The sequence below is a fragment of the Hyperolius riggenbachi genome, chromosome 1, assembly GCF_040937935.1.
Source record: "Hyperolius riggenbachi isolate aHypRig1 chromosome 1, aHypRig1.pri, whole genome shotgun sequence".
NCBI classification, from domain to species: Eukaryota; Metazoa; Chordata; class Amphibia; order Anura; family Hyperoliidae; genus Hyperolius; species Hyperolius riggenbachi.
Genome location: NC_090646.1, coordinates 523767668 through 523782592, shown reverse-complemented (window position 1 = coordinate 523782592; position 14925 = coordinate 523767668). Strand labels below are relative to the sequence as shown.

At 42.4% G+C, this 14925-nt stretch overlaps 1 protein-coding gene across 3 annotated transcripts in view; it reads right to left on the bottom strand.

The window, feature by feature from the left end:
- The window catches only part of RPH3A (rabphilin 3A), a 521629-nt gene that overhangs the window by 213171 nt on the left and 293533 nt on the right, over window positions 1-14925 (bottom strand). For all 3 annotated transcript variants that reach the window (XM_068245917.1, XM_068245908.1, XM_068245925.1), the window contains one exon: window positions 10344-10433. In XM_068245917.1, coding sequence (XP_068102018.1) covers window positions 10344-10420 — 77 coding nt within the window. In that variant the 5' untranslated portion in view covers window positions 10421-10433. The remainder of the gene's footprint in view (window positions 1-10343; window positions 10434-14925) is intronic.

Sequence of the window (14925 nt, the reverse complement as noted above, 5' to 3'; positions counted from 1 at the left end):
ATGCCAATCAGTACATTAAAGCATGATACTAAGAATGGAGTGCAAACTCGGACAACAATTGCTGTATGGCAACTGACCATCATTTCTTGTTGATTAGAAGCCAAAAATATTGTCATAGGGACATAGGAGGGACTTCATTGAGGAAAAAAAAATATTTTAAAGTCATCTAACCACATTGCACTAACTTTCCCTCACAGTTGCTCAACCTATTGTGTAAGTTTATGTATGTCTCAGAAGGAAATTGCGGTTGATGTGCTAGGGTATGACTCTTCTTTATGGTGAACATTCTCTGGGATATGCACCCTGTCATAGCAGTACTTGTTTTCTTCTTTAGCTACTTTTTACTCCAATTCCTGATAATCTCCCTATCCTTCCAAACTTACAGTTCCTAATTATTCTGAAATAAAAATGGATACACTAAATTTAGAAAGTAAGGTGTATCAAAGGGTTGCCAATTCTGACTGTGAAAGACACAGAACACTTATATTGTGCTTTTCTCCTGATGGACTCAAAGCGTCAGAGCTGCAGCCACTAGGGTGTGCTCTAAAGGTAGTAGCAGTGTTAGGGTGTTTTGCCCAAGATATCCTTACTGAATAGGTGCTGACTTACTGAACAGGAAGAGTCGAGCTTTGAATCCTGAACTCCTGTGCTGTGTTAGAGGCAGAGCCCTTCACCAGTACAATATCCAGCCGCTAAAGGGGATGTATAGAAGGCAAACTAAAATACGGCAGTAATAATAATAACAGGCATTCCTGCAAGGGACACATTTATCAAAGGATTTTTAGATTGCAGTACAAGAGCTTTGGTAAATGGTTAATTAATTTGAGTCTCCATGGCAAATATTGTGGTGTGGTAGATGTGGGAGGTACAAGGGTATCCTCCTATATCTACAGTAGTTATTTTCTGGTTGCTTTGGCACTAATGAACTCATGGAATCGATGACTGTCAGTCAATGTACGACTTCCTTGTCTGTCAGTTGCACTGTTGCCAATGCTGTGTACCACAACCATTCTGGGTGCGACAAGTCACACTTGGCCGATAAAGCGGATTCTCATTCCAATTGTGTATATTGGCAAGCAGGCTCAACTCTTAATAGTAGTGGCGAAATTTAATGGTATACAATTTGCCTTTGCTAATCATTATATATATATATATATATATATATATATATATATATATATATATATATTAATAAACAGGAATGGCTGGGGGAAAGTTAATAGTTAGAGGAGACTTATTTTGCCTTGGATACCCTAAAAGACAGCTCTTGTGGATGGATAAACTTGCCTACACGGGGTAAGCAAAGGTCCCTACTACTTACACCACTTAGTAGGTATCTTTAGTAGTGTTGGGCGAACACCTAGATGTTCGGGTTCGCAAACGTTCGCCGAACATCGCCGCGATGTTCGGGTGTTCACGCCGAACTCCAAACATAATGGAAGTCAATGGGGACCCGAACTTTCGTGCTTTGTAAAGCTTCCTTACATGCTACATACCCCAAATTTGCAGGGTATGTGCACCTTGGGAGTGGGTACAAGAGGAAAAAAAATATTTGAAAAAGAGCTTATAGTTTTTGAGAAAATTAATTGTAAAGTTTCAAAGGAAAAACTGTCTTTTAAATGTGGAAAATGTCATGTTTCTTTGCACAGGTAACATGCTTTTTGTCGCCATGCAGTCATAAATGTAATACAGAGAAGAGGGACCAGTAACGCTAACCCAGCACAAGCAGCAGAACACGTGATGGAGCAGGAGGAGGCTCAGGAGGAGAAGGCCACGCTTTTTGAGACACAACATCCCAGGCCTTGCATGAGGACAAATAGCGTGCGGATATAGCAATGCTTTTTGCCGCCATGCAGTCATAAATGTAATAAAGATGAGAGGTTCAATAAACAGGGACCGGAAACGCTAACCCAGCAGCAGCAGCACACGTGAGGGAACAGGAGGAGCCGCAGGAGGAGAAGGCCACGCTTTTTGAGACACAACATCCCAGGCCTTGCATGAGGACAAATAGCGTGCGGATATAGCAATGCTTTTTGCCGCCATGCAGTCATAAATGTAATAAAGATGAGAGGTTCAATAAACAGGGACCGGAAACGCTAACCCATCACAGATGGTCATGGTTCATGTTACTTGGTTGGGGTCCAGGAGTGTTGCGTAGTCGTTTCCAATCCAGGATTGATTCATTTTAATTTGAGTCAGATGGTCTGCATTTTCTGTAGAGAGGATGATACACCGATCAAGTGACGATGCCTCCGGTGAGCGGTGTACTACTATTCCCAGCAGACACAGAGTGGCAGTAAACAGAATGCTATATAGTGTGGCTGAGCGAGGTACACAGAGTGGCAGTAAACAGAATGCTATATAGTGTGGCTGAGCGAGCGGTGTACTACTATTCCCAGCAGACACAGAACAGTAAACAGAATGCTATATAGTGTGGCTGAGCGGTGTACCACTATTCCCAGCAGCGACACAGAGCACAATGCTATACAGTGGTGGGTGAGCGGTGTACCACTATTCCCAGCAGCGACACAGAGCACAATGCTATACAGTGGCGGGTGAGCGGTGTACTACTATTCCCAGCAGACACAGAGTGGCAGTAAACAGAATGCTATATAGTGTGGCTGAGCGAGGTACACAGAGTGGCAGTAAACAGAATGCTATATAGTGTGGCTGAGCGAGCGGTGTACTACTATTCCCAGCAGACACAGAGTGGCAGTAAACAGAATGCTATATAGTGTGGCTGAGCGAGGTACACAGAGTGGCAGTAAACAGAATGCTATATAGTGTGGCTGAGCGAGCGGTGTACTACTATTTCCAGCAGCGACACAATGACTGGGGGGACCCTGGCTAGCGTGGCTGGAGCGCGAACTACCCTGCCTGCCTACCCAAAGCTAAACCCACAGACAAATGGCGGAGATATGACGTGGTTCGGGTATTTATTTACCCGAACCACGTGACAGTTCGGCCAATCAGAGCGCGTTCGGGTCCGAACCACGTGACCCGTTCGGCCAATCACAGCGCTAGCCGAACGTTCGGGGAACGTTCGGCCATGCGCTCTTAGTTCGGCCATGTGGCCGAACGGTTTGGCCGAACACCATCAGGTGTTCGGCCGAACTCGAACATCACCCGAACAGGGTGATGTTCTGCAGAACCCGAACAGTGGCGAACACTGTTCGCCCAACACTAATCTTTAGTAGCAGTAGGCTATTGTACCGTGTTAGCCATCAGTAAAAGCAAGAAGTTTTAAATCAGGATGATACCATTTTTAGTATACTTAAAAGGAACCCAAGGTGAGAGGGATATGGAGGCTACCATATTTATTTCCTTTTAAACAATACCAGTTGCCTGGCAGTCCTCCTGATCCTGTGCCTCTAATACTTTTACCCATAGACCCCTAACAAGCATGCAGCAGTTTAGGTAGTCTGACTTGGCTAACTTCGGTTTTATATGCTTGTTCCAGGGTTTTGACTCAGACACTACTTATGCCAGAAGATCAACAGGGCTGCCAGACAACTGGCATTATTTACAAGGAAATAAATATGGCAGTCGCCTTATTCCTCTCATCTCGGGTTCCCTTTAACATTAAGTATTATATGGTAAATACTACTCCCTCACACAAAAGCTATTCCATAATGGATTTCTTTTTCTACCTCAAGTTTGAAGTTACTGATGCAAAAAAAAAAAGTTAACTTTAACTGTAATTAGCTATTCAGTCCATGCATCTGTTCTGCTTACAGATAGACAACTGGTGCACAGAAGGACAGACCCTGGAGAATAAACCCAGACACTCTAAGGGGTCACTTGGTGATCAAAAATATTAAGACTGCGATAGCTGAATTCTATGAATTGAAAAAAACTCAAGAGATAACCGAGAAAACTCATTGGGACATGCTTAAGTGTGTTCTGAGAGGAATCTTAATTAGCCACAAATCTAGGATTAGCAAAGTACAGCAAAAAACTATCAAGAGTCTTTTAGACAAATTGTCATCTCTAGAGAACACGCACAGAAGAGACACCTCTAAATGTTAAGCAAGAACTTGACTTTATCAGAGCTGACCTGAAAAGGCTATTAAATTATTATTAAAGTGACATTATGCATTTTTTTGCACATAAAGAGGCAGTACCTCTGGGGTTGAACAGATCAAGGAGAATATTAGCAAATATACTTAGGAAAGAAAAGCAGATATATACATAAATATATACAGTAAATAAAATCAAAGATGAGCTGGCTACTATCTATTTTGGTCAGCCTACCAGCCATCTCCTCCTGAATGTCCGCTAGGTTCCTGAAACTAAACCTGAACAAAAGAAAATTTATGATCTTCCCACCCCGACCATCCCAGATGTGCATGTCACTGTTAACCACACTACCATTCGCCCTACCTCTCAAGCCCACTGTCTCGTTGTTACCCTGGATTCCGCACTCTCCTTCACCCCCCACATCCAAAACCTCACAAAGTCCTGCAACTTCCACCTAGGCAACATTTGTAAGATCCGCATTACCTAACCTCTGTCACCACCAAACGCCTCATCCATGCCCTCATAATTTCCTGCCTTGACTACTGCAATGCTCTTCTGTCTTGTGCAAGGAAGAGGCAAAGCGGGGCACCACTTCAATAAAAATAAAGGGATTTTATTGAAGTGGTGCCCCGCTCTGCCTCTTCCTTGCTACAGATGTTCATAGTTGTTTGGATATGCACGCTTCTTGTCTCTGCTCCAGTTGTTCCGCCCTGCATTTGGTGCCAAGTATTGCTTTTTCTCTTATTCTGCCCTTCTGTCTGGTCTACCTATGACCTGAATTGCCCCGCTGCAGTCCATCATGAATACGGCAACCAGAATTATCCACTCCTCCCATCACTCCACCACGGCGGCTCCCCTATGTGAATCCCTCCACTGGTTTCCTCTCCAGTCCAGAATCAGATTCAAGATACTGTGTCTGGCCTACAAATCTGTCTACAAAACCTGCCCAACCTACATTTCCGATCTTACTCAGAGGTACCCACCTAGCCGCTCCTCCGATGAACTTTGCGTGACTGCCCCCTGCATCACCCAGTCCCATGCATGCCTCCAAGACTTCTCAAGAACTGCTCCAACACTATGGAACTCCCTACCTCCATCAATTAGAGTTGCCCCTACATCTTCAAGAAGGCCCTCAAAACACACCTTTTCACCTGGCCTACCCCCCCTCACTGGTGCTCTAAACCCGCAGCTGAACTCTGGTCCCCTACCTTTCATGTCCTCACCTCTCCCTCTAGATTGTAAGCCTTCCGCAGGGTCCGCCTGCTTGTGTCTCCTACCTATACATGCACCTTTATTACCGTACACCCATCCTATGGATCTGAGTGAACTCAACTTTCCTAATCTCCATGCTCCCATCCAGTGACTGACTAAGCACTACCTTGTACTTATACTGTGCTGTGTGATCTGGTCTGCATGTATTCCATGTATTGTCTTACTGCTGTATGTCACCCCTAAATATTGTCTGTAACCTTAACTAATATCCAGCACTACGTAATAGGTTGGCGCTTTATAAATACAATAAATAAATAAATTAAAATAAAATAGTTTGCAGAGAACATTGTAAGGCCTCTTGCACACTGCATACATTTTCGATTCCAATTCCGCTTTTTAATCTGTTTTTACATCCGATTCCGATTCAGATTTGTAATCTTTAGGGCCTTTTTCCACTAGCCTGCTATTTGCGATTTGCTTCTGATCGCAAATTGCAAGGTACATTTAACTAATGGAAACTGCAGCAGCATTTTCCATTAGTGCGATCCGATTGCGATGCGATTTTGGTCAAAGCGCAATCGTCGCCCTGCCGCGTTTTGTATGCGATTGATCTGGACTATAATGAATATAGTAGCTCAATCGCAATCGCAATCGCATGGTGGAAATTGAAACGCGATTGCGATCGCGATCGGAATCGCGATCGCAATCGCGATCGCATTTCATAGTGGAAAAGAGCCCTAAGTGCATGCTGCGTTTTTGATCCGTTTTTCTGTTGAATGTATTCAGGGGAAACGGAATCGGAATCGGAATACGGATTTGCAGTGTGCAGGGACCTGTTTTAAGGCTGATATACTGTGGCTGCATTTTGCACTACATTTGAGTTTTGAAAGAGCGCATTTTCATTCACTTGAATGAGAATCACGGCAAAAATCATCAAATTCAATTTTGCCGTGATTTTTCAATATCAATGTGATTTTGTTGCGATTCTAATTCAAGTGCCCCTGAATGAGTCACTTTGTGAAATGTGCAGGTTGGAAACACGTTGTGAAACACTGACGCCGTTCACAGCAGTGGGTAGATCTGCCGAGACGTATTGCCGTTTAAACTTTTGGATTAGATACAAAGCCTGAGGGAATCATTCCTGATCCTGGTAGTCAAAAATCTCATTAAATAAAGTGGGCAACAAAGCCCTTTGGTGAGTGCATTCACAAGGGAAGAGTGGCATATGCTTATACCTTCCTTGGTGGTGGCAAATCCAGCTGGAGTGCAAAACGGGGTACATGTTATATGTTATGTTATGTTAATTTAGCCTCAGAAATACTTAGCACTATGTGCAAATTTTAAACTTATTTTCAGGGCATCCTTCTTTACCAAGGTGGGAACAGTTGGATGAAGAGGCGCAACTTGTGTTACTTGCCTATTAAAGAGACACTGAAGCGAAAAAAAAATGATGATATTATGATTTGTATGTGTAGCACAGCTAAGAAATAAAACATTAAAATCAGATACATCAGTGTAATTGTTTCCAGTACAGGAAGAGTTGAGAAACTCCAGTTGTTATCTCTATGCAAACAAGCCATTAAGCTCTCTGACTAAGTTAGTCGTGGAGAGGGCTGTTATCCGACTTTTATTATCTCAACTGTTCCTGGACTATTTACTTTTCCTCTGCTAGAGGAGAGTTCATTACTTCACAGACTGCTCTGAAAGACTCATTTTGAATGCTGAGTGTTGTGTAATCTGCACATATTATACAATGATGCAATGTTAGAAAAAACACTATATACCTGAAAATAAAAGTATGAGAATATTTTCTTTGCTTCTAATCTTCTAGTAATTATTCATAGTACACAACCAATTCACTATATCATATTTTTTTTCCACTTCAGTGTCTCTTCAACCTCCTTGCCGTTATAAAAAATCTGGCAAGGAGGCAGCGCCGCACTTTTTTTAATTTTTTTTTTTTTTTTAAATCATGTAGCGAGCCCAGGGCTCGCTACATGATAGCCGCTAAGCGGCGGCATCCCCCCACCCACTCCGATCGCCTTCGGCGATCAGAGTATGCAGGGAATCCCGTTGAGAACGGGATTTCCTGCAGGGCTTCCCCGGTCGCCATGGCGACCGGGCGGGATGACGTCACCGACGTCATAGACGTCGTGACGTCAGAGGGAACCCCGATCCGCCCCTTAGCGCTGCCTGGCACTGATTGGCCAGGCTGCGCAGGGGTCTGGGGCGGGGGGGGCGGCTCAGCGCGGCAGGTAGCGGCGAATCGGCGGCGAGCGGCGGCGATCGCGTACTACACGCAGCTAGCAAAGTGCTAGCTGCGTGTAGGGAAAAAAAAATTATGCAAATCGGCCAAGCGGGGCCTGAGAAATCCTACTGCGCAGGTTACCCCGAGCTGAGCTCGGGATAACCGGCAAGGAGGTTAAGGAGTGGACCCTTATCTGTTGCGATCCCCTGATACTGCTATTTACCATTGTAGCAACATTCCCTTATTGGTTGTATTCATGCGAATGAGAATGCATTTTGGAAAATGCAAACGCAGCGCAAAAAAAAAACCGCAGCCAGTGTGCATTAGCCCTTACAACTTTACTTTACAATAGGGGACTGTAAAGATTATAGCTTGGATCCCTTGCTACCTAAGGTGGAGTTTCAGAAGTTGTCCAGGGCCTGGGGTCAAAAGCCCCAGTCCTGTCAGCTTTCTTCCAGAATTGACATTAACGTCTACATCATGGCCAGAGCCAGTGATGATTCCAACATTTTCTCCAAATCATCAAATAAGCAATTATCTCACTCACTTAAGTCTAAGGAAGGGAAGTCCCACTTAGACTGCAGCTATTATATTGCTCTATGATTTCTGATTCTCTTTGCAGTTCTTGTTTTTGGCGCTCTCTTTTAATCATAGCGTTTAAACAAAAGTCTGTGCAGCCACAAACATTTAGGCTACTTTCACACCAAGACGTTGCGTTTTAGGGGACGTTATGGTTGCATAACGTGCCCCTAACGCAATGCATCGTGGTGTTGAAGTTGGACGTCAGATTGAGCCGCATTATGCAGCTCTTAAAGCAGCCGCTCCAGGATGGTGATGGGAAGTCCGGATCTTTTTAAGGATTCGGAACATTCGAATCGGATCATTGAAAAGATCCGGATCTTTGAACCGAATCATTTTACAAGGGAAGCAGACTGGGGGTGAAATGAGTAGCAGGACAGGACTTTCCCTGCACTGTACATTCGGTATGTTCTTGTTTCTTCCAGACAGACATCTACTGTGAACCGAATCTTTCATTGTGATGATCCGGATGATTCGACTCACAAAAAAGATCCGGCACAAATGAATGATTCGTTCATGATCCGGACAACACTACAAGTCCCACCACGAGTCTCTGCAGTGCAGTGAATATTAATTAGCCATGCGGCTATTCACTGAGCATGTGCAAGCAGTCCATATGCTGTGGCATAGCAATAGGGGATGCAGAGGTTGCAACTGCACCGGGGGCCCTTAGGCTAGAGTGGCTCTCTAGGGACCCTCCTTCATCCATCTTATTAGCTTCTTATTGGTGTTATGCTGATAATGAGCACCTCTATATATGCAATAAATAGTGGTAATCCTTAACAAGCCATTTTCTTACTCTGATTACACCTCTCTGACACTGCAGCTGTCCCTGGTAGGTTTTGGGGTTCCATATCAATAGAGCGCATGGGGCCCCATGTAAAACTTGCACTTTGCTTCTTAACAAGCTCCTTATTTATGCCACTGGGTATATGCAAGTTCTTTTTGCCCTCGATTTAAGTCTATTAACATTTTTCATGGCTTCTACAGTGTAGGCAATCATCCAGTGGAAGAAGTATCCCTCATTTAAAGTATGGTGTCATGCCTGTTTTGTTTTTGAGAGTGTCGGAACACACATGCAGGTAGTCTCCGGTTAACAAACGAGATAGGGACTGTAGGCTTGTTCTTAACCTATATCTGTTCTTAAGTCGGAACATTGTGCTATCTGTCACCTGTACCTCCTCTGTGCCCTCCTGTGCCTCCAGTGACACCTCTGCCCTGCTCTGCACCTGCTTATACAAGTTTAAAAGCCATTTTTTCTTACAATTTTTTTAAAATAGATTTTCTCAAAAACTACAAGTCCAATTTAAAAAAAAATGTTTTGCCTTGTTCCCATGGAAAAACAGAATGCATGCCGTTCGTATCGCGAGTCGTTCGTTAGTCGGGGACTACCTGTACACTGTAACTATGGTCCTTTAAACCCTTATCCATAGTGGAGCTTTTGCTCTCCTATGTCCTGATGGATCAGGACTCCCTTTGTTTACTGATTGAGTGTGTGGGACTTTTCTTTGATGAATCACTAGAGACTACCAACGCTCTGTTTCTTGTTCAATATGCAATATTTTCTATTCCTACATATGCCAGTAAGTTTCTTTCTTTTTGTATGAAGTTGATATTCTAATAATTCATAATCATAAATCAACCAAGTTCATAATATCAGTGCTTCCATTCCTTAAAGCAGGACTTTTCAACCTGCGGTACGCGTACCACCAGTGGTACTTTGCTATTGGCCAGGTGGTACACTCCGGATTTGCCTGCCACTTAAATACCCGCCTGCCTCTTGTCCTCGTACCGTCCAGCCTCCACAAAGTTCAGTTCCCACTCACTCGCTCCTCGCTGTGCTGCCCTGCGGCATACTTCAGACCTCAGATCAGCGGTGAGGAGACAGCCAGGCGAATGGTGCAGAGTGTCTGCAGGTATACTTCAAATACAGGAAGTGACATCACTCCACCAATGCCTCCTGCTATTCCCCTCCCATATATTCCCCCTTTTCTTAAAGTGTACCTGTAAGAAAGGGAAGGGGAAGCCTCTGAATTCTAAAGAAGCTCCTTGTCGGCGTGAATGTAAGAGCAATAGTGGCTCTCCGCTCGGGCTCTGGTGGAAACAGCCGAGTCTGATCGGGTCCCATCTACTGTGCAGGCAAACTGGTCGTACTTTATTTTTTCATGCAATAAAAGTGGTACAATTAGTGGATAGGTTGAAAAGCCCTGCCTTAAAGCATTCATTTTTCTCTGATAGAGTATAATAAACTAGATAAAAGCAATAAAACCACAATTGTACTTACTTAGATCTTAGACCCATCTGTCTGTCATTAGGACACGTCCAACGGTTTGATGAATTTCCAATCACCGTGTCTGTCATTGTGGTTCAGTGCCTGAAAGCAAAAAAGAAAGTAAATATTTTTGGACTTTGTGGAAATGGAAAAAAAATAGATCAATAATTAATACATAACAGGTATTCTTTTAAAATACTGAACTCCTAGCAAATCCATCACACGTATGATTTTGAAAAAGTACAAACATCAATATTTATGAAACCGTATTACATTTCCGCGTTCATACAAATAACATGAGATCGACTTAAACATGTAACTGAAAAGAATACCGTATACACCAATTCTGGTTATCCAGTCAAGGATATACTGAAGGTGATATTGCTGACTGCTGAATTCACTAATTCTCAAACTATCATGATCCCACAGGCACCAAACCCAGCTTGCATATAACTGTTTAAGGCTATATGGCCCTCAATAACAGAATGTGTGAATTTCCAAAACTTTATGGGAAGAAGAGAAACCTTGCAAGATACAGGTAACTAAAAGTGAACCAGAGACTAAAATAACCAAAAATACTTACTTCACTAAGCAAGTATTCGGTGTAATAGAAGGTTAGCTTGAAGTAAATATTACCAGAAGATGAAAGGTCCTACACAGTTGTACACGGTTTAGGAAAACTTGTCAAACTACACAAATGAGTATCTGAATAAGGGGTCTTTCACACGGGAGGCTAAAATGTGCACTATACGGGGAGTTTAGCCTGCATGCTATGAATGCCTTTTGGCCACAATTACATGCAACCAAATGGCAGAAGTTGTAACCCTATATGTCAGCCTTCCTATAATTTTTTCCTAAAAAAATTTTTCCTAAAAAAAACAGCATGTGGTATCAGTGTGTCCAGGTTCTATTGTGGGTGCTCCTCATTGTCTCTGCTGAGTACTAACAAGTGCTCGACCGATGCACAGGAGAAGCTGAGAGGCCTTCAGCCTCCCATGAGAAAGTGGCCTTAGGATAAAATATCATAAAGCTTCACACAAAAAGCTTAAGGGCCCGTTTATACTGCGACCCAAACACAGCTGATGTGAAAAACTGGGCAGTAAGCGCATCTGCTTAGGATCCGCTAGGTGTCGTTCACATTACCTGTCATTTGCATTGTCACCCATTTGCTTATCAGCCATACTGTCTGCCTGTTACAAGCCTGAACAGAGAACTGGGATTGACCACAGTTTGCAGCAATACAGATACTAAGACCAGGGAATAAGGTGCAAAATAAGGTTTTATTACAACCAGATAGTACATATTTAGCTGACAATGAAAATATAATGCAAACCATATGCACAGCACACTATATACCGGGAAACTTTAAACAACCAGAAAATACAGTAAACACCCTATCTATTTACAAGGCAATATACAAGAGATATATACAACACACAAATATGTACAAACACATATAGTACCAAAGGAGCAGACAGTATCAGAATCACACAGGAGAGAACAGGTAATCAGATAAAGCACGGAACTAAGAATTAGTCAAAAGGATGGTCACAGACAGGAATAACAGATTTCAGTAACAGGGAGGCAAAGACAGGTTTCAGGACAAGAAACCGGTACCAGGATGTCTAGAGACTCAGGCCTGGGAGCACAAAGTTCTGGCAACTGGCTGGAGCAAAAAGTCTTTGGGCTGGTGCACACCAGAGCGGTTCTGAAGCGTTTTTTAAAACACTTGTAGGGGGAAAACCGGTTGGCCAATGAAAGTGAATGGGATGGTGCACTTTTTCTGACACTCTTCACAGAGACCATGGGGCTTTCGTTGTTGAAAAGTAGCCTAGCAACATGCAGGATTCTCATTGGTCCACCATGAACCAATAAGAATTTTTTCAGTTGAAGCAGGATTCCCATTGTTTTTTTTTTTTTAGCAAACCAATGAGGTGCCCAATGATACTACTGGCCACTAATCCCCTGCAGTGGACAGAACAGCAGCAGTGGAGCCAAATAGCCACCTGACACTTGAGTGTTTTTCATGCGGCGACCAGCCTTTACACCCAGTTTGTGGCACGTTTGTTGAATAATGCAGCAGGTCAGGGCTTTGCATTTGCTGACCAGTCTGTGTGCATTGTGTTCGCGTTCTTGTTCACAGTGTGAACGCATCCTATTGATAACAAAGGATGCACTGACTGTCTGATTTTGCATTGCCCTGGGGCCCAAGTGTCTAGAATGTTTTTTAGGACAATGCTTCACTGTTGATCTCGTTTTCCTTGCAACAGTATTAACTTTTATTTGTATAACTTTTTAAAAATGATATGTAAATATATCTCCCCACTCTAATTTAAATTTCTCTAGACAGGACATTTGTATAGATTTTTACTTATGCTGTATAATGTTATTTGTTGTAGTGTAAATGCTTTTCCTATTTAGTTAAACATATGTGTTTAAATATGGTCTTTTTCATCTTATTTAAAAAAAACATTTTATAATAAATTGTATGTACTGTGACTATGAATTCATTATTGATGTACACCTCAAAATATCAGGCTAGTCCTCCATGTTTTATGGTTTATGTCTTTTGTATAACACATTTATGCTAAATCTATCTATCTCTAATCTATTTATCTTTCTAGTGACTACAGTGGCTCTTCAGAGAGCCTGTGACAATAGTCTCCTCAGTAACAGAAAAGGCCATGTCACATCCACTTACTGTATGAATCTTTGTTGATGAAGGACTTCCACTTTACATAACTTGCTTAAAGCATCTTCCATGAACAAATTGACCTCTTACTAAAAAAGCACTTTCAAAATGAAACAGTTTAATTAGCTGAAAACCAAACTGTATTACACCAACAGCACTGAGAGTTTTTTTATTTAAAAAATACGTTGAAGAGAAGCAGGACAATTAAAAGATGAAAGCCAGCAATGCTGTTGCCATAAAACGGCACACATTCTCATCTGGGCGGGTGTGCGTGCGTTCATGCGCGTGGGATCACGACCGTGCATGCATTGCCGGGGGTGGGGGGGGGGCGAGGCTTAGAGCCAGTTTTTCATTGGGCGGGCCTTTTAACTAGTATAATTATAAGGAGATAACACTAAATTTACATGCATCTGCAATCAGCTATCTTTGAAGACCACTTGTGATTCCAAACATTGGTAAGTTATATGCCTAGCATAGTGAAATAGAATGCCATGCGAGGGAATGTAGAAGCAGGTAATGAGCTGGATGTCTGCCTACACCTTGATTAGACAATCAATAAACTGTTATATTAAGATGAAGATGCAGGTCATTAAAACAAATTCATCTTCATCAGCCTCAGGTGATGCAGCATCAATCTGTATCACTGTATCACTGTAATGTTGAATGCTTTCCCTTTCTAGGCCAGTTTAGTTGACCAATGTGCATGATTGTCCATATTTATGGTTGCAATCTCATCTTTGTTCATATCTATTTTGCACGAATTGATAAATCCTCCATTCCAAGATTCGGTTTTAGACTTTATTTTAATCTCTGAGCACATTTGGATGTTTGACCAGCCTCGTTCGATCAGAACCAATGGATTATGACTTTCTGTCCTTGTCCTGTACTCTTCCTCAGTGGATGTTGAGCTCCTCCTAATCTAAAGGGGTCATCCTGGTTGTATGTGCCATACTGATTTCTTGGCAAAGTATTGGAGTGAGCTGTCAGTTTCTTTTCCAATGAAATGTATTTAATATCAAATTTCTACTAGGGTTTACCAGTGTTAGGTGGCATAAAGTGCACAGATTCAATTGGCTATACAAGCACCTTCACAAGTGTGAAAATGCATCTTGCTGCTTTCGTTCACAAATAGACAATGCAAATAGTTAAATAATCTGTAATATATTATATACCATTTTCCCCTTGCAGTATCCCTGAAATCACATGTGGCTTAGATAAGCTGCTTGTGAACAACCCAGTCTATGGGAACTACAATGTCCTCTGTTAAAAACCTCCTGAATCCAAGTAAGTATCCAAGAATGCATGCCACAGACTGTCAACTGCAGCACTATGGATATGTTCTGTCATCACTCTCCAGGCCGACAGCTAATGGGCATTGACCCAAGATTCATTATTAGACGAGCCATGGGGAACTGGCATCAATCACACCAATAACCCAGCTACACAAATTAATGTCTTAACATCTTATAATTGTCTGCAACTGTGACCAGCAACTGAGTTTTCTGTAACTGTGCTTTGTATCTTTCACTACAATACTTAAAGAGAAACTCCGACCAAGAATTGAACTTTATCCCAATCAGTAGCTGATACCCCTTTTACATGAGCAATCTATTCCTTTTCACAAACATACCATCAGGGGGTGCTGTATGACTGATATTGTGGTGAAACCCCTCCCACAAGAAGCTCTGAGTACCGAGGTAATTCTGGCAGTTTCCTGTCTGTGAACCCTGTTACATTGTGGGAAATAGCTGTTTCCAACTGCCAAAACAGCAAGCAGCAGCTACATCACTTGCCAGCAGTAAAAATGTCACCATGTAATAAATGTCAGAATATAAATCAGGGATTTAAAAGATTTTACAATGGGCAAACACTGACTAAATCATTTATACATAATTAATACAT